The sequence below is a fragment of the Ornithodoros turicata genome, chromosome 4 (assembly GCF_037126465.1).
Source record: "Ornithodoros turicata isolate Travis chromosome 4, ASM3712646v1, whole genome shotgun sequence".
Taxonomy (NCBI): Eukaryota; Metazoa; Arthropoda; class Arachnida; order Ixodida; family Argasidae; genus Ornithodoros; species Ornithodoros turicata.
The window spans coordinates 15481379-15499402 of NC_088204.1; the positions used below are offsets into that span (position 1 = coordinate 15481379).

At 45.2% G+C, this 18024-nt stretch overlaps 2 protein-coding genes across 3 annotated transcripts; one reads left to right on the top strand and one right to left on the bottom strand.

The window, feature by feature from the left end:
- The first annotated feature begins 16 nt into the window (after positions 1-16).
- On the top strand, positions 17-11911 carry LOC135391172 (uncharacterized). Of its 2 annotated transcripts, none has more exons than XM_064621303.1 (8): positions 17-106; positions 723-1394; positions 1869-3047; positions 3109-3295; positions 3363-3620; positions 4652-4963; positions 5113-5234; positions 6739-11911. In XM_064621303.1, exons 2-8 carry the CDS (start codon positions 792-794, stop codon positions 8395-8397), a joined length of 4320 nt encoding a protein of 1439 aa, XP_064477373.1. In that variant the 5' UTR covers positions 17-106; positions 723-791; the 3' UTR covers positions 8398-11911. The 2 variants fall into 2 exon arrangements, with proteins under 2 accessions (XP_064477373.1, XP_064477374.1); XM_064621304.1 differs by lacking the exon at positions 17-106 and adding an exon at positions 114-233.
- On the bottom strand, positions 10058-18001 carry LOC135391173 (dolichyl pyrophosphate Man9GlcNAc2 alpha-1,3-glucosyltransferase-like). Its single transcript, XM_064621305.1, has 13 exons — positions 17704-18001; positions 17538-17622; positions 17359-17448; positions 17197-17285; positions 17042-17133; positions 15827-15891; positions 15578-15763; positions 14857-14992; positions 14020-14190; positions 13858-13928; positions 13714-13782; positions 12267-12393; positions 10058-12189 (listed from the first exon to the last, which is right to left on the bottom strand). The coding sequence occupies exons 1-13, from the start codon at positions 17906-17908 to the stop codon at positions 11992-11994; spliced, it is 1584 nt and encodes a 527-aa protein (XP_064477375.1). The 5' UTR covers positions 17909-18001; the 3' UTR covers positions 10058-11991.
- Between the last annotated feature and the right edge of the window lie 23 nt (positions 18002-18024).

Genomic DNA, 18024 nt, shown 5'->3' on the forward strand with positions numbered 1-18024 from the left:
TATCGAAAGCACGCAAGTCGAAACCTGCATGTGGCATGCGGCTTCGTAGGAAGCTAGGGAGGCGGGAATTATTGATCAGTTTGATGACTACATGTGACATACAAAGGTATGTTAGATTGGATGTGTTAGCTGATGTGCCGTTCTGTCTATCTTTGAAAGTCAGTTTAGGTTTTACAAAACAAACCCAACCGAAAGGAGGGCATGCCATATGAACAGGATCATCGACAAAATAGGTCATTGGTTTTAGATGTTTCACAACATATTTTACCTTCGCTCGCTACGGAGTAGCACACGTTGTTGTGTAGTGGTGTGTCCCGATTATTACTTACTGCTGAATACTGTGAGTCGCAAAATAGGGTACCCTTTTCAATGTCTAGCACCTTAGTGTATAGTTCTCTTACGTCCTCCGATTGGAGTACTTTCGGTTTGTTTATACTCGTTGCCCTTATCTTGCAACCAAAGCAGAAATGAGCGGACGGTGTTTGTTGACATTAAGGGCTTCATCTACGCAGCTAGGCGTATCTTCCGACATCGCAGTTCGTTGAAGTCTAGATTTTGTGAATGGAAGCTTATTTATCCTGATCGAAGGAATGCTTTGTTACTCTGCAGTTTTGTGATTTCGTACTGATTTGTATGCGTGGGGTCAAACCGCATTGCACCACAGGTTTCTCTGGGACGTTCCGATTCATCAGTGTTAAAAATTGGAAGTTGCTGTTTTACAGAGAATGACAAAAGTTCAAGCACAGGAGCTGCACAAATAGCACACAACAGTGCGATCTGCAGGAACCAGCATGAGTTCCAGCACATGCCAGCTAAAAATTCGACTGACATGGATCCTCCCAGACAGTGAGCAGAACAGTGACAGATTTCTCTGTGCATATCACGATTATTTCGAAAGGCACGTCGCTGAACTAAACAAGGGTGAAACATATGAGATAGGAGACGTTCAAAGAAAGCCACGCAAGAACTTCTACGAGGAGCAGACATACTTTGCAGACGCAGTCTTAAACGCTGGTGGCGTCGAATGGTTTGGAGCACACAGTCGTTTTGCACGACTAGGAGAAAGTTGGTGTGACCTGGGAAGGCAGAACAAAGGTGTTTTCCAATGGCTGACTCCACTTGATAACGAAGCATTTCCACGGTCACGCCACCCAACAGATTGGGAAGTCAACCTGTCTTCTTTGACATTTGGCACGTTGTATGGCTTGGATGGATTTATTGAGCACCAGAAGTTCACAAGGAAGCCAACAGACGGTCATCGTGATTACAGGCTCACTGCCCGCTTCCAGCATGACCAAAAAGTGTTGTATTTGGACTTGCATCTCAATCACAAGGACTGCAGTGAGACAGTGTCGAACTACCGCTTTGTCACTGCCTACCAGAACATTCTTAAGGTATGGAATGTATAAGCAGCTATTCTATCGAGCATTGAGTACCTGTAAGCAAAACCCAGTCTTCCTGTAATGCTCTGAAAAGCTCTGAAAATGTGATTATTTCACAGTGTCCGACAAATGTACTAGGAATAGTCTGGTTAATCAATACAATACTCTCCTGTACTGCAGCATAAAACAAGCATGATACAACCCCGCATGTCTACCTATGTATTACGTTTACAATATCAATTTATGTAAATGTTATGCCCCTGATACACAAAATGTTAATGGTTCGACAAGTTACTAGACAATCACTGGCACCGGTTCTACATCCCAAAGTGCTCGTGATAGATACAACCAGAATTTCAACAATTTCAGTAGTTTTTTTTTTTTTTCTTGTCAAAAATAAACACGAGCCTCTGTCTTTCCAGATAAAGAAAAGCTGAAAGGAAATACCACCTACGTTTTTAACGTGATCCGACTTCTCCATTTCAGGTCCTCGTATGCAAAAAGAAAAACAGCACAGAAATTTTCTTCCATCTCAAGAGTCCCGCCATGCTGATGGGTGAAGCACCATGCTTCGAAGATAACTCGAAGTCTGGCAAGATCCGCTGGGAACGTTACCTCACCCTGGGGTGCCGTTGCATCGGTGGGAAAGTTGACGTTCGCTCTCTCTGTGGCGGGTTGGTCGTGAAGCTTTCGCTCAGGGACGGCCCATTGGCTCACAGGCTCCTGGGGAGGCTTTCGCAACGGTGTGCCGTCGCGATCCACTTCTGTCCCGTGCGAACCCTCGCGTGCGATACGGCCCGAGCTCGGGCCGTCCACGAAGGTTGCGAGGCAATGCAGCGCCAGCTGCCTTTCCCCTGCGCGTATGCTTTTAAATCTGTACTCCTCATCACGTTTGATGTCCTTGATCAGATGTCCCTGCTTCCCGAGGACAAGTTTGGAATGCTGATGGAATCCCTGCCCAACCGAGCTCTCCAAAGCTCTGTTGCCCTCGAGCGTGCATTGAGTCACATCATGACGAGCATAGATGCTGGAAATGTGGTTTTGTTCCACCATGCGATTGAGGCCACCTTCAACCATTTTCTTGCTGCCCCACCGGCTCCTCTAGCTCGGGGGACTTGCCTTGTCCGAAGCATTTTCATCACCCCTGGTCGTCTCATCTTGCGCCCGCTGCAGATCCACTTTGAGAACCGCGTCCTGCGCGAGTTCAACGCGGAGTATGCGTTGAGGGCGTCTTTCCGGGACGATAACTTGTCTAAGTTGTCCTTCACGCTCCATCTCCATTCGTCGCGCGATGCCATCCTTGATGTGATAGTTGGCCGAATGATGCGCGACGGTTTGAAGGTTGGATTCCGGGTTTTCAAGTTCCTCGCAGCATCCCCGAGTCAACTGCGCGACCACGGCGCATGGATGTACGCTGAGGACGAACATTCCAACTCTGCGTCAACCATTCGGACCTGGATGGGACATTTCGAAGACATTCGTAATGTGGCAAAGCGGATGGCACGAATGGGTCAGTGCTTCTCGTCGACGGAACAGGCAGTCTACGTTCCTGGGTCTCAGGTGAAGGAAGTCCCGGATGTTGTTGGTGGGACCCATCCCATCAGCAAGAAGCCATACGTGTTCTCAGACGGCGTCGGCATGATGTCAGTTGCACTCGCGAAAGAGGTAGCTTTCGATCGCTGGGCATTTCGGCGGAAGTATTTATGTCTGTGCTCTCTTGACATAGGTCTACAAGGAACTGAAGCTGCAGGAGGAACCGTCAGCCCTTCAGATTCGATACGCTGGTGCAAAGGGCATGCTCTGCATCAATCCTGAACTGCCTGACACAAAATTGCTGTGCTTGCGTCCCAGTATGAAGAAGTTTCCTTGCACTAATTCCCGCTATTTGGAAGTCATCAAGGTCTCTGCCCCAAGTATGTTTTTGCAACGCAACCTGCTGATATCGTGCTTCTCATTTCTTGACAAGTTCTTCTGTTGCAGGAGTTGTTACTCTGAACAGACCACTGATTACGATTCTGGAGCAGCTCGGCGTTTCTGTGGAAGTATTCCTGCGGCTACAAGAAGACATGATTCTTGAATATACAGATGCATTAGTATCCGAGAAGAATGCCATTGAGATGTTGAGCACCATGGCCAAGCTTCCACTACCTTTCCGAGACCTTTCACACGCTGGGTATATGCTAACTCAAGATCCATTCTTTCGGTCAATGTTGCTTGCAGTATACAAGAGTGCCGTAGGTGAGTTGAGTCGTAGTCGTTTCAAGTTACATTAGATCCTCGCACGTTCACACAGTTCACATTACATTGACAGCACGTAATGACTGTGCTTTTGCATTGTTGAAGCACAGAGCATCAACAGTACCTCAACCACATTACTGCCATTGCCAGAGATGGGTCATTGTGGGCTTTTTACTTGGGAAGCTCTTGTTACCGAGAACGAGTGAACGAGAGGCTTCTGGCAACTTGCGAATGTTTAGCACGTTCTTAAAGGCTTGCTAAACAGCTAACCAAACATTCTGCAACTATATCATGCTTCGTGAAAGAATGTGGCTTACAATATCCACATATGCAATTCCTTTGCTCCTAATGCACAAATCTACCAAGAAACAGCACCATTCAAAAAGCATAACCCGCGTGACCTTCTCCTCGTTCTTGGAATGCAGCTACACCACGATGTGCAGACCTGTAGTAATGCTACGTTCCAGGCACTGGACAACTAGCCAATGACGGGCCCTGTTGAGACAAGTGGCGGCGTGCAGGGTGTACCAGTTGTGTGAACGTTGTAGTGGTCTCGCATGCAATACAGCGTTGAATATGTAGTGTGCACATGGAATCGAACATTGAGTATCTTACGTACAGTGAATGTGCAGAAGGAAACAGTGGCTGAGGGTGGCCCCCTTCGAATATTGCCGTCAAACACAAGACTATGCAGTTGTTGAACTCAGAGGAAGACCGTAAATGTTTGCTTGAGCTGCAGAAAATACAAATGTGGGCAGGAACGGGATTGTATTGAAAAGAATATAGATGCGGGTGAATGAAAAGAGCGCGCAAAACAAAAATGGACAACATTGTTGCCTGGTTTTGTTTAGTGTGCTCTTTCTATTCAACTATCAACTTTAACCAACTTGTCCATCTTTCCACAGTCAGAATAGAGACAGAATTGTTGAGTATAGCCAATCAAAATCCATGAGAGAGAAATCCATCAGCAAATGAGCAGAGGTTGAGCATACGTACTCATACATATACTCTTTCTTGTATGCCTTCACCAGCTGGTCTACGCTACAAAACTCGGATCGCTCTGCCGGTCAACAGGGCACGCAACATGCTGGGAGTCATGGACACCACTAACACTCTCGAGTACGGCCAAGTATTTGTGCAGTACACCGAGATGGGTTCTCACGTGACGGAGCCAGCTCCGAAACATGTTGTCTCTGGAACGGTTGTGGTCACCAAGTGCCCGTGTTTGCATCCTGGTGATGTGAGGCGGCTCACAGCAGTTGATGTTCCGAGGCTGCATCATGTTGTCGACTGCGTCGTGTTTCCGGCAAAGGGCCCCAGGCCACATCCCGATGAAATGGCAGGTATTCCTCCATTCACCCTATTCGTCCATTGGAGTTGACTTTGAGTGATTTTGTTTTGCAACTGCTGCTTTTCCCCCCCACACAGGACTTTACCTTGTCATGGAGCGCTGGATGTTCTCTCTTCTGTAACCCTTGTCATAATCTTGCAGGATCTGACCTTGATGGTGACGAGTATGTAGTCATATGGGATGCTAGGCTGTCCTTTCCCAGTAATAAAAAGCCGATGAACTTCTCTGACCGAAATGTGCAACAGCGCAACGGAGAGATAACGGTATTTATCCCTGACACCTTGACAAAACTGTTCACTTTTTGGCTTCGAAAATGGAGCACAGTTGTGTGAATGCATTACAGTCACAGACCGATTTTTCGGACTTCAAGGAGCCACGAAATCAGTCTGCATCTTTAGTGAATCGCATACATCTGCTTTATTTCAAAGACCTTCACTAAGAACATTCAAAGCGACTTACAAAAAAAAGAACCTATATGTGTCTGCTTTGCTGCGAATGCTCAACAGCGTATTGTGGCGAATTTCAGCGAGTGCATCATCAGTGTAGTCTCCATGGCAAAGATCGACATTCTCGTCGCTGCAGTCGTTTTTACCTTTTTTTAAGATGTTGTCGGTGCCCGAGACTGCGTTGATGTTGATGAAGTGTCATACAGTGACGTCACTTTAGTGTCAATCGTCGATGAACGTGTGTCTTCGCTTCTACTAAATACGTCTATCTTATTGACATCATCCACATCCCCACCTGAAGCTGAGGTCGGCATTCCAGTATTTCCGATACTCGTAGTCTAGGACGTGGTTTGAAAGGTACCGGAAGTTCTTGCAAAGCATCCGGAGCGAAGCGTTCAGTTTTGTTAGCGCGCAAATAAGCTCAGCATTACTGCTTGCGCTGCTACGCACGCGTCGTGTCAGGAATGACGAATTATCTTCGTTGCCTTCGTGTCGCAGAAGCAGTACAAAGTCTCGGGTGTGGGAGTACATTTGTCTGCCGTATTTCTGACGCTCGGTTGTCGGTAAATAAAAAAAAACGTGCACGTTTGAATCGATACAAGTACGAATAATCAAGCGCGCCTTCCGAGGAACGGTCCGAATTATTGAACGCGGAAATATACGTTGGTTCTACGGGGAGTTTGACGGTGCCAAGAATCTTGTCAGAAAAATTGGAAAGTCCGAATTATCGTTCGGCGACTATACTATAGGGTGCCCTCATAAAAGTCTACCCGTGCCGGCATGCCGTGCTCGCTTATTACTCGATGCAGGTGGAACATTGTGTTGTCTACATATAGAAAAACTGAAGGAGATTCAATCCTAGTAAATTTCAAAGTGATTGAGCATCGCAGCGTAGAGTTACAATTGTGAACTGTACAAACTTGGTATTCAAAACAATCCAAGTGGTCAGTGTTGCAAGGAGCACTTGAGACTCTGCTCCTCAGACACGTCACTGAAACAACTGTTATCGCAGAAGAGCACTGCGATCGCACCTGCTTGGGTGTTGCACGTCGCGGTGCCACCCCTAGGGAGCAGCCTCGTAACAGACCCCTGCAGCCCTGCCATTTTGATTGGTTTGATAACTGGCCTTGTACGTTTCACGTAGTAACTCTGCGCTGGTATGCTCAGTCACATTGAAATTTACCTTCAAAGTTCTGCGTGCAGTCAAAAGAGTAATGTTCCACCTTCATTGTGTAACTGCTGAACACTGCATGCTGATCGCATGTTCGAGGACACAAAACGAAAGTGAAACGAAGCTGAACTTAGTCTCACTTCTTTCCAGATTGACGACATGATCAAATTCCTGTGCGACTACATAAAAAACGATGCCATTGGTGTCCTCTCCAACGCTCACCTAGCGTGGGCCGATCAAGAACCTGACGGGATTTACTCGCCGCGCTGCTTGTCGATTGCGGAGAAAGTGAGCACGTGCCTAGACTTCGCGAAGACGGGCAGAACGGCGTTTCTCCGCCGGGACGAGCGTCCCGTCATGTACCCGGACTTCATGGAAAAGGGTGACCACAAGATGAGTTACCGTTCCAATCGTGCGCTGGGTCAGCTGTACCGTGCCTGCCGGTCTCTCGAAGCAGCCGTGGGAATGTCGGGCCGGTGCCACACCGGGAGCGTCGCCGCGCTTGAGGTGCCCGGTTGGGAGCGCTACCGCAGTTCCGCAAATGCGGCGCTGGAACAGTACAACTTCCAGCTGAGCAGGATACTCCGACAGTACGGCATGAACTCTGAAGGCGAGGCTATGGCTGGTGCGATAAATTTGTTCGATCATTACCACAACGCAACGACGGATAAGCTGAACATGGAAGACCTGGTTGAGAAACTGACGAGGTTCATAAAAGAGACAACGCGGAACGTGTTCTTTGATGAACTCAAAGCTGAACTCGAAAAAGAAGGGGTCTGTCCAGGTGGTGAGCAGGTGCTGAGAAAGTTCCAGAAAGCGTCGGCATGGTACATGGCGGTGTATGGGAAGGATGCTGTGGAAACCACTTACTACAGCTTTCCCTGGTGCATCTCGGATGTTTTAGTAGAAATCTTACAATTTTCTGACACGAACGCAGGACAACACTACAACAACACATTGGCCAAATTGGTGGACGAGATGCTCGCAAACAACTATGACGACGTTTGCGCTCGGTGGGACGACAAGGTTGAGTTAAAGCCGAACGGTGTGGTGATCACTAAACCGGCTGAGGATGCTCTCAAGTTGATCAAAATGTGGCTGAAGAAGGAAGCCCTGCTCCGAGGAGACGAAAGCAGCGAGAGCGCAAGACCAGTACTTTGCGAGGAGTGCATTGGAACCGTCTTTCTGGACTTCCTGACAAACTCCACAATGAAACCAGAATCGCCAAAGATATTTCCCGACTGCAGTGGCAACGCTACGCCGAAGGAAGCAGTAGGCATGACAACGGGAACCACATTTGTCCACTTTCTGCACTGGTGTACGGACCACCAAGAGCTACCGAAACAAGCGTGCAGAAAAGACGTGTGCGCGGGCGGCGGCTACACCGGCGAAACGCAAAGTCACCACCTGCCGATGGTGGCGCTGCGGGCGTACAGTACCGCGGCCGTGTCGCTCGATCTCTGTCATTTTGGTCTGCCGTGCGATCCTGTGCTCCACGAACTGAATCAGCTGGTGACGGAAAGTGAACCGGTCCGGATTCCTATCAAGGAGGAGACCATGTACAAGAAGATAATCGGAAACCTGGAAGGTGTTAAGGAGCTCCTGCTTCGGTGGACCGGAGTGGAGGACCTCTACATAAGTGGGCACGAAGAGCCCCACCAGCGATACCTGGTCGTCACTTCAACGGGGAGAGACTGGCAGAGGTGGTTTCTGGAGGAACTGCTCTTGCAGCCGTGGCTTCCCGAAGCCATCGAGAAGGGGAGCTTGGACGCATTTTTGAAGCCAAAGATTGCCGTGGGTGAAAGCTAAGGGATGTAATGTGATAGCTGGACATTTGTTGTTGTAACATTTGGTCACATTTTTAATGTCGTTTTCTCAGTGTTGCATGAATTTTACACTACGGTTACTAAATGATCAATGGGTGCTCTCGTTGTGAACATTGCTATGAACTGTACATGTTATGTTTCTGGAAGCCAGTGGGAGGCAACGCCCCACCCCCACCCCCCGTAATGGTGCCCATGACCGTGATCACTAGCTCATGCGCAATGCCAGAGTTCTGCGTGCAGGCTCTCAGATGCATTACACTTACTAAGCACACTGCCATCACTGTTGCCATGGCCTTTTTAACGCTTCACTGTTATGCAGAATGGATCATCATTGTCCCCCCCCCCGTGCCTCATTCGCATTACTGCATTATGACATAGTTCTGTATTTTGGATTGGATTATGGAACCGATATCCTGTAAAACCTTAATTATTTGTGAACCATATATTTTTGCAATTTGAAAAATTTTAGGGGCACACAAAAATGTCTAGCAAGATTGCCCACTTCAGAAACTATGCTGGAATCACAAACTTTATCTTCACAGTTAGTTGCAGAGGTTGCTGGTAAGCATTTGAACAGCTTCACAGCACAAACATGTGCAATGTTGCGTTCACAAAATGTGCTTTGTGCTTATCATGAAGTAAGCCAAATAAGCCACGAATTTTAGCACCTAGAATTTGCAAAATTTAGTGCCGGCAAATACTTAACCTGTATCCAATCCATGAAAGACTGATGTTGCAAAATTTAAGGGTTTTACAGTACATAAAGCTATGTGAGGGAAGTATCTGAGAATGGTTACAATATAGTAATGGATGTAACTGATGCACAGGCACATATGCTCATCAGCTGTAACTGAATTTTTAACTGTCTAAACAAAATCTATCAAGGTGTCGGCACCCAGATATGCATTGTCCACAAGTGAATGCTTTTACAGTTATGTGGGCGCGGTGCTTCTTTGATAACATCTTTTAGACGAGGCACATTTTCACTACTCCCATGGGCTTGTGGTACTTCGTACTTGACAGGGATACCCATTTGGAAGACTGCTTACAAACGATGTAATAATTTGTGGCTTTATGATGCAAGACAATGTATTCTCAATTTAGAGATTTGTTCTCCTCAAAAAGTGGATGTCACCTTATCAGATTTTTTCTTGTTGGATAGTGGAATATGTATGAAAGCTGGATAGCAGGACCTAGATCATAATGACCAGTACAATGCAGTGATGCTACAACAGTAAACTGGATGCACACAAGCAGGCTGGGTCTCCTGTACTTGAGCCAAGACCCAAATGGCTACGAGGAGCCAGATATATGAGATGTACTGATGCAATTACTCGAGAGAAGTACAGGAAGCACGAGAGTCTAGTTTCAACTGTAATTTACGTTTGCCATCGGGGCCTTGCTGAGCTTAATCACCTTTACTAAAGTATACTACTTCTCCTCCGTCCTGTTCAAAGCATGAGTAAAAAAAAACTCCTGGATAGATCATTGTGCTCCAGTCATGCAAGATAAATGCTGAAGTATATGTGCAGGGCTCAAATCTTATTTGTACTGCTACAGCCAAATCCCTGAAGCCTGATTTTGAATAGTAGTATCTGTAGGTATATGTAAGTTAGTGCACAGCCTATTGAAGTAAGCAGGCAATAATTCAATTTTATTTATTTGCTAATGTGTTTTCAGTGAATGCCCAAACAGTGCCTCTTCTCAGGGCTACTATGCTACAATTTTGCTATATTCGGAATACAGCTTCTCTGCCCATGTCATGCTTAAAATTATAAGACACCTGTGTGAACACCTGCTGTAAATTGCACTACATCCCGGATGTTATTCATTGTAAAACCTGCCGAGCTTGGTCAGTGGACCTGTCTAACACCACCTGAAGCAGGGTAGGCATAGGCAGTGCGCCCTGAAGACTAGGGAAGCGTTACCACCTTCCCGATTTGCTACTTAATACGATTGTTCCCACAATGTACTTATGTTATGTAGTCCAGTCTCATATTGTGATATCTACAGGCGTTGTACAATAAGTATTCCACATGACCTTGCCTTTGAGCATGTGGTGTCATAGCTAGTCTGGATGCAATGTATTCACTATGTATTGCTAGTTTATTTGCCTTACTAACATTACCCAAGTGCCAAAGCTGTTATTCTTGTGATATTTGCAGCATTATAACAAAGATGATATGCATGCCATCCACAATAGAATTCTTGTTGCAATTATTTGTTTTAACCATATATGCTCTATACGTGGTAAAAGCAGTTATAATACATTGGACTGTCACAATATTGCAACACTGTCACCAAATAGCTTTCATGCACAGGTGGTGATGGTTTGTCAAATTTTTGCCACCTTGTGCAATGAAGAGGCTCTGCCAAAACATGTTTTGCCTTGGCCACTTTATTTGCGCATAAAGTGACAAGGAAGATCTGTATTTTCAAGCTACACCTGCTTCTATGGGCAGTGCTTCTCAGGAACTCCGGCGGCCGTCCCCGATTCGTTTCCTTGACACAATCAACCATTTAGCAATTTCCAGTGATTACTCTCCATCTGAGTTGTTTGCTGAACCATTCTTAGTGTACAGAGGCAAATATATTTAGAGCCTGAAGTTTTAGGGTTTTACTCGATTCTTCCCCGAATTGAAGGTTGACACTGTAGGGTGAAACCCCATATTTAACCAGCAAATTGCCTTCACTGCGACGTATGTAGGAATGCAATAACTTACTTGTTTGGCAGCAAATGCAGTTACATCACCGTTTGTACCAAACCAGTACAGTTCGTTTGTAATAGAGCCCGTTTTCTCTCAAAATTTTAGTGTACTGGAAGTTTTTTTCACCCGAATTCGCATGAATTTAGTGTGCATGTTTATTTACCCGATTTTTACACCCCAAATTTAGAAATAAATATTTCCCGAAAACTTCAGGCTCTAATTATATATTGCTGGAGACACTGTGGAAAACTAGAACTTTGTCTCCATGTTTTATGCTGAGTGCATTGTATTTCATTTTCACCTTTGCCTAATAAGTGTGTGAGTGTGCACAATGTTTTCTTCAGGGTTTTAACCGAAGTGACGGTGATGCAAATCAGAGGGGTAAGAGTCGGGTGGCTTATGTTGGGGTTTTTACCAAAGCACAAGGCTCTATGCACAACGCATGTAGTTAAGGTTGTTTATGTTAAGTATGAAAGGTACTTTGAAACAATGCTATTATTCTTTTCGTGTAAGGGTGTGTTGCCCTGTATATTTAGTACAAAATGTCCCTGTACCCTTCCAAATAAAAATAAAATATCAAGAGTCTGCTGCAAGGAAACTGTTCTGGCATAGCAGAAATGCATGTGTTGTTAAAAAGCCTCAGAAGTGCCTTAGTCAGAAATGTACTCATTATGCAATGGAAATATTCGTGACCACACACAATTCAGTGAAAGAAATGTTATCCAAGACTTATTTACACTATATGTAAAACTAGTTATTTTTTTGAATAAAGACTACTTAAACAACGGATACTGAAGTTTTCAATTCGCTGTACAGAATGTAGCGGGATCTCCTTGTCCTAAAACCTGGACTGGACAGGATTGAGAAGCTCATTTCCTTTTGACCTTTGTGTACCTCTCTGCAGGGAGAGTAAACTGCAAGTAATGTGTGTACACAGCAAAGAGCACAAAATGCCCACAACTATAAATGGCATTTAAAACTGTGTGGAGGTCAGGGTATCTTGTTGGTGGTTGCACAGCCAGGTGACAGATATTCAGTAATGCGCAACCGACGACAGACAACGTGAACTGCAGGAAGGAAGGAAAATGTATGTAATAGTAACCGGGAAAGATGAAACTTCATAATCCAAACAAACTTCACTTACCACTACAGTAAATTTTGGGGGCCATGCACTTTTTTCGAGATATGCCTTGTAGAACAAAACTACGTTGAGCATTCCAAGTGCAATGTACGGGATGACGAGCCCGTCTTTGAGGAGGAGCGGGAACATGCTGTTGAACAGAAACAATTCTCGTTTTGTTGCGGTTCGCAAGATTCTTAAAAATTGTGCAAAATATTGTGTCCTTGACATATCGATAACAAGTTTCATGACTGGTCGACACAAGGCATCTGTGAATACATAAGCAAAAACGCTGATATTTCCGTTGGACCACGACAAAAGGGAGAGTAACCAAGGATAATTTACAGGGTTGTAGTAAAGATAAAATAAATGAACAGTATTGGGGAGCTAAACAATACATTTGGGGCATGTTATGCATTAATATTTGATATAAAAATTGCCACATGGTCGTCTTTTGTCAATAGATTGTGAAAATGAACAAACAAACAAACAAAAGTGGTGGCATAATTTCGTAGCAACAGAAACCCCGGTACGACATTTATTTTGATGCATTTCCTGCTAACCACTGACGGTAGTACCGAAAATCCCACACTAACTACAGGCGTAGTTTTTGTGCAATTTGATGAAGTACACAGCAAGAGCAGATGCCGGATGTTGAGAGTGTGTTGGATGTCCCTCTTTGGAAATAGGAGAGAACGCAGGAATGAAACCAACCAAGAGGGGACAGCCTTGAGTGGTGAGCACCTGGCAGGCGCAAAACACGTTTTTTTCTTTATGTGTAAGCACAAACAATGTTGAATTAGATTTGAAGCATCACCAATTCACCGACGGCTCAAGAAAATGGTGGAATAGCGTATTGAAAGGGCACAGGAAATATCTGTTTTTCATTTTCCACAGTGTACCGAAACAAATCTGAAAGCTGAATAGTTCTGACAATTTTTAAACACTACATACACAGGGCCTTGCGTTTTCACGTTTTATGTTTTTTGAAAATCCAGGAGTAAAAATCAGGTTTTATTTCAGGAGTCATAAAATGGGGTAAATCAGGCGATATTGGATGGAAAAGCAGATTTTTGGGTCAAAAATAAAAGGAAAGTGATTCTCACATTTTACATGAACACAACATATGACACAGCTATGCCGAGCGTGCAGTACTTAACATTCTGTAGTGTCCGTATCGGTGGCTGAATTGGCACTTTGCCAAGTTCGTTTTCGCGTTTTACCCTAACTGACGTCGACACAAATCAGGGGTAGGAAACAGGTTGTACTCTAAAACACAGGGCCTTACCCATAAATCACTGATGAAAATTTCAGCATCTGCCATTCCTTCTGTATTTTTGCAGAGCGCAGGAACCACACTACTTTGCTTTGGGTAGCCCTGTGTTGCTCAAACCAACTTACTGCTATCTTGCGGCTCTGGGTGTACTTTCTTCTGGGGCACTAAGATTATGAGACAAGAAAATTGTGGTACCTGAATGTAGCTATTATAGAGAACCAGAGAACTGACGCTGGGTGCTTGTGAAGTAAAAGGTAAAAGGCTCTGAAAAAAAAAAAAAAGACATTTCACAGAAATGTGGACACAAGCTGATAATAAGCTATGTGCAATTCGACTTACAGTGCAGGGAATAGAATGGTCTTTTCATGAACTTGGTAGGAACAAAGAAAAAAAACTAGGGAACAATTTACCTGGAAACAAAGCACAGTCAAAAATGATAAGGCTGTATATGCAGTTAGCACCTCATTGTAAGAACAGCAGGACCGAATGAGAAGGGCGTACGAGGCAGTGGCGGAAGCGTTCGGTCGTGGGACGTAGCAAGAGGTCGACCGCAGACGGAGTAGCCGCAGCCAGTGTGAGAACTCCACTGAGCCACGCAAGTAGGGAAGGCGAGTAAAGATTCTTCAGTTTGACCACCACGGACAGGGTGCACCAAATGTTGGCAACCTTATCCTGGAGTTATAAAAATGGAACTTTCAATACCAGTAACGTTACAGTACTTCTGGGTATGCAGCTTTCTCTGATACCCAGTGCTTTAAGAGGCAGAAAAAGGCTGCGTATAGCCTTCGTAATATAGTATCACGGGAGGATAAAAAACTGCTAAGGGTTCTTCGTGAAATGAAGTACTTTGTAGAAGCTCTTCAAATAAGGACCCCTTGTGTCATATCATGTTTTCCCAAATAACACAACGCTGTACACTAAAGTTCAGAAGCACAGCAAACGCCTTCCGTGGTTGAAAGTTGTGCTAAACCGTCGTGTAGCTTCGACTGACAAACGCTGAGGAATGTGTAATGGCCGTATTTTGATAGGGACAATTGCCAGCATTTAGTTTGCTTTCCTGAGCGGTTTGCACTTCAACGGCGATCCACAATCAAATTTCTGCGGAACAGTAACCTGCACATTTCCCAGTGGAACAGCCAATGTGCATGGTGACCAGAGTCTCAAATCTTCCACTTGCAGCACCGTTGCCGCAGTGTTCTGGGTGCAGCCCAAAGAAGCGCACAGTCCCTAACAGATAGGCACATTTTGTATTTTCCAGATTTCCACTGTTTCAGCTACAAGAACAGACTTTTGGGGTGTGCTCTAGTTCATGTTTGCAAAGCTGACTTGGGCACTCACCTCAAAAAGGCCTCTGCCGACCGGGAACAAGCGCTTCAGCACTTGTGTAGTGTCATCCAAATTCCTTAGATATGGTGCCCAACAAGCTGCAAACGTCATAGCTACGACGACCGCCAGTGATAAGAACAGCCTCAATCTGTAGAAACACTTCTCTGTATACTTCCACATTCAGGACACACAATGGACCATTTGCATGAAAATGCACAGCGCATGTGCGGCCCTCATTCTGGCTGAAAACAGCCGGAATCATTACTATGCTCACGCTACTATATACATTTTCCCATTCTTGGAATTCTTCCGTCAATGAGTGAAGCTATGCTTCCTGGGTTTCGGCACCAAAATGTAAGGAAAGGACCCAGGAACGATAACAAACGGCTTTAATGCAGAATGTCTGCACTCATCTCCACAAGCACAAGAACCTTCTTCCTCATCTTCTTCAAAACAGGGTCATGTTGCATGCATCAAACGGACGCTCAAACTTTGTACAGAGAGACACAGCGGAAACAGGGCTCGAAACCTAAGATGGACACTCAAAAAATGAACACACGCAGTATGCTGGAACGAAAGACGTGAAACCGCGTTGCCTCCTCACGTACATTTGTTTTCACCCAGTAGCAGACGACATTCGAGAGGGCGCCACACCTCACGGAAACACACATTTCACAAAAGTCAGAATTAATTGCGCACAAAAAAGTACAAAGCACAATAATTTATTACTTACTTGGCGAGCAGTCCTTTTCTTGTGAGGCAAGTGCCGAGAAGGTAACAGAAGAATGGGATGGCATAATATAAAGCCATCTGCTTATAATTAAGTGAGAGTGAGAACGCTAGAGCTGACAACAGCAAGTGGTCAGTCTCCGCAAGCCCAATGCCCCACAAGGCCAAGCCGAGGCTCACGCAATTATATCTGAATATGGAATGAAGGTGCTACAACGATTGCAGTTCACAATGAAAACTGACAGAAGGATACTGGAAGTGTCCGTGGTCAATCAGAATCACTCCTGGATGCAATAGCATCGCTGTGCTTGCCACTGCCTGTGATTTAGAGAAAGTTGAGAAAATGGATGCACTATACGGGGTGTTTCAGTTAAATCCCTGGACTAAATAATTCGCAAACGGGTGCACCTATCGAGACACTTTCTTTTTTACAAGTATCTGTCCTATACTACCTACAAGCTGTGCACTGTCTGAATGAGCGGGAAGTGTTCATTATTAAAATAAAAATTCAAAATGGGTTTCGTGAAAGCAGGGTGCCATCGACATAAAATGGGCACTACCCCTTTTGGAACCTTCAGTGGGCACATTTTAGAGAAATATCTGTCACCAAAGAGGGTCATTTGTTGCAGTAATTAATTGGTTTCGGTTTACATATTTCTGTCGTGCTGATCCCCGTGAAGCGCAAAAGGACGCTCTTACACTCCCTTATCCACCCATGAAATAGATTCTTACACCAATGAGTTACAAACTTTTACGCTTCGCCGCGACCAGCCGCAACAAAAGAACCATCACCGATCGTACATTGACAGGGAGGACTACAGCTCTGTCTCGAATCAAACATCATGGAAAGGGTGCAACTTTTCACGAAACTGAAAGTACTCAGAACACTACCATACTGAAGGAACTTGATCAACGCCTAACAGCTGCCGACTGCACTCAGAGTGATTCAAGGGAGCGAATAGAATGTCTCGATCTACTCAACACTACGCTTATAGATGTAGACAGCAAGGTAGAAACCCTACTCCCAGAGGATGAGTTTGAAGATTAATACACCACACAAATAGATTATCAGAGCCGAATTGGCACCATAACGTTTTAGGTAAAGGAATTCTTGTCGGCAACAAGCAACGCTCCATCAATGATTGCCAGAAGAGCCAACGTCAGTACTGGTAAAATAGTTCCGAGTGTACGGAAGCTCCTAACAGGTGACGCTACTGCTCTCACCCCCTCACCCCCCCTCTTTTTGTCAAAATTACTTGGTCCACGGTCGAATCCAGCCCACCAATGCTCTGCCCTCAATGCTCCTCTGACTGTTTTAGACACCATTGGACTTCGGGTCCCACTGTGTGGCCCATTATTCTATTGGCGATGAAACTCCCCTATCACCATCATCAAATAAAGTTGCTGTCAAGACGCAAACACCCCAAAGGAGGATGTAAAATAGCATTGTACGAAAAATGTGACCTACAATATCCCTTGGTTTCATTATGGAAGATCTTGCTGCAGCGAACCAGAAGTAGAAAATTGCAGGAAAGAATATCAAGACATCCGAAATCAATGCTGGAAATAAAATTCCTCCGTGAATCACAGCCTCTGCACGTGTGTTGGAACAGAAAAACTCACCAGTATATCGCATAAACAACTTGTGCTCGTAACTTTCAAAGCCCCTGGAACTCCGAAGGGCCACCCATCGGTCATCAATAAATGAAGCGCTACAGTATTAGAAGAAAGAGTCGTGGTACAAATATACTGGTTGTGTGGCCTCACAAGTAATTCTGATCTTACATTTTCCCGCATATCCAGCTGTGGTATGCCGTCAGTGGAGGGTAGTCTAGCCCCCAGTACTGCAGATCGTTCTGGGAGCTATTTCTGTACCTGTTGAGTAAGATGTAGATGTTGTCAACTGTTCGTACTCAGGACGTCGCGGTAGGTTAGTTGTGTACTTGGCTTTTCATGAGCCTTACCATTCGTGAACTGGCAGGTTCGCAGTAATTTCCATCCAATGCCTCTGAGCTTCATAATCTCCAAACATGGGTTGCTTACCAGCGCCTGAAACATGCAGATTTTAACGTTGTACGGAGTACAAAACATCAGTGTAGGAGAGCAGGGGAAAAAAACTTAGAATCGTACCCGAGTAGGGGTACAACGATGTACCCCATCGCAAGAGCAATGCTAAAAAGATGCCAAAATAGCAAACGTCGTCAACTCGTGAGGAGGCCATCATTTCCACAACGCTGGCAAGGCAACAACACGTCTTCAACAGCTTATGTGCGTCAAATGTTACACACAACACTGCACATTCTGAAGCGCGTACAATGTCAAAATATATTTTCATGCATTTAGAAGGCACAACACACTCGACTACTCCAAAACGTCGCCACGCCGCCACGCTTTGAATTCAAACCGAAAGTATCCGAAACGGGCTAACTCGCCGTGTCGCGTTTTGTGAAA

Coding starts and splice junctions, on each gene's coding strand:
- LOC135391172 (XM_064621303.1), top strand. CDS start 792: ATGAGTTCCAGCACATGCCAGCTAAAAATTCGACTGACATGGATCCTC. Junction 3,048..3,108: donor CAGTTGCACTCGCGAAAGAG/GTAGCTTTCGAT, acceptor CTCTTGACATAG/GTCTACAAGGAACTGAAGCT. Junction 3,621..4,651: donor AGTATACAAGAGTGCCGTAG/GTGAGTTGAGTC, acceptor TGCCTTCACCAG/CTGGTCTACGCTACAAAACT.
- LOC135391173 (XM_064621305.1), bottom strand. CDS start 17,908: ATGAAAATATATTTTGACATTGTACGCGCTTCAGAATGTGCAGTGTTG. Junction 17,449..17,537: donor AACCTGCCAGTTCACGAATG/GTAAGGCTCATG, acceptor CTTACTCAACAG/GTACAGAAATAGCTCCCAGA. Junction 14,191..14,856: donor TCGGCAGAGGCCTTTTTGAG/GTGAGTGCCCAA, acceptor TTATAACTCCAG/GATAAGGTTGCCAACATTTG.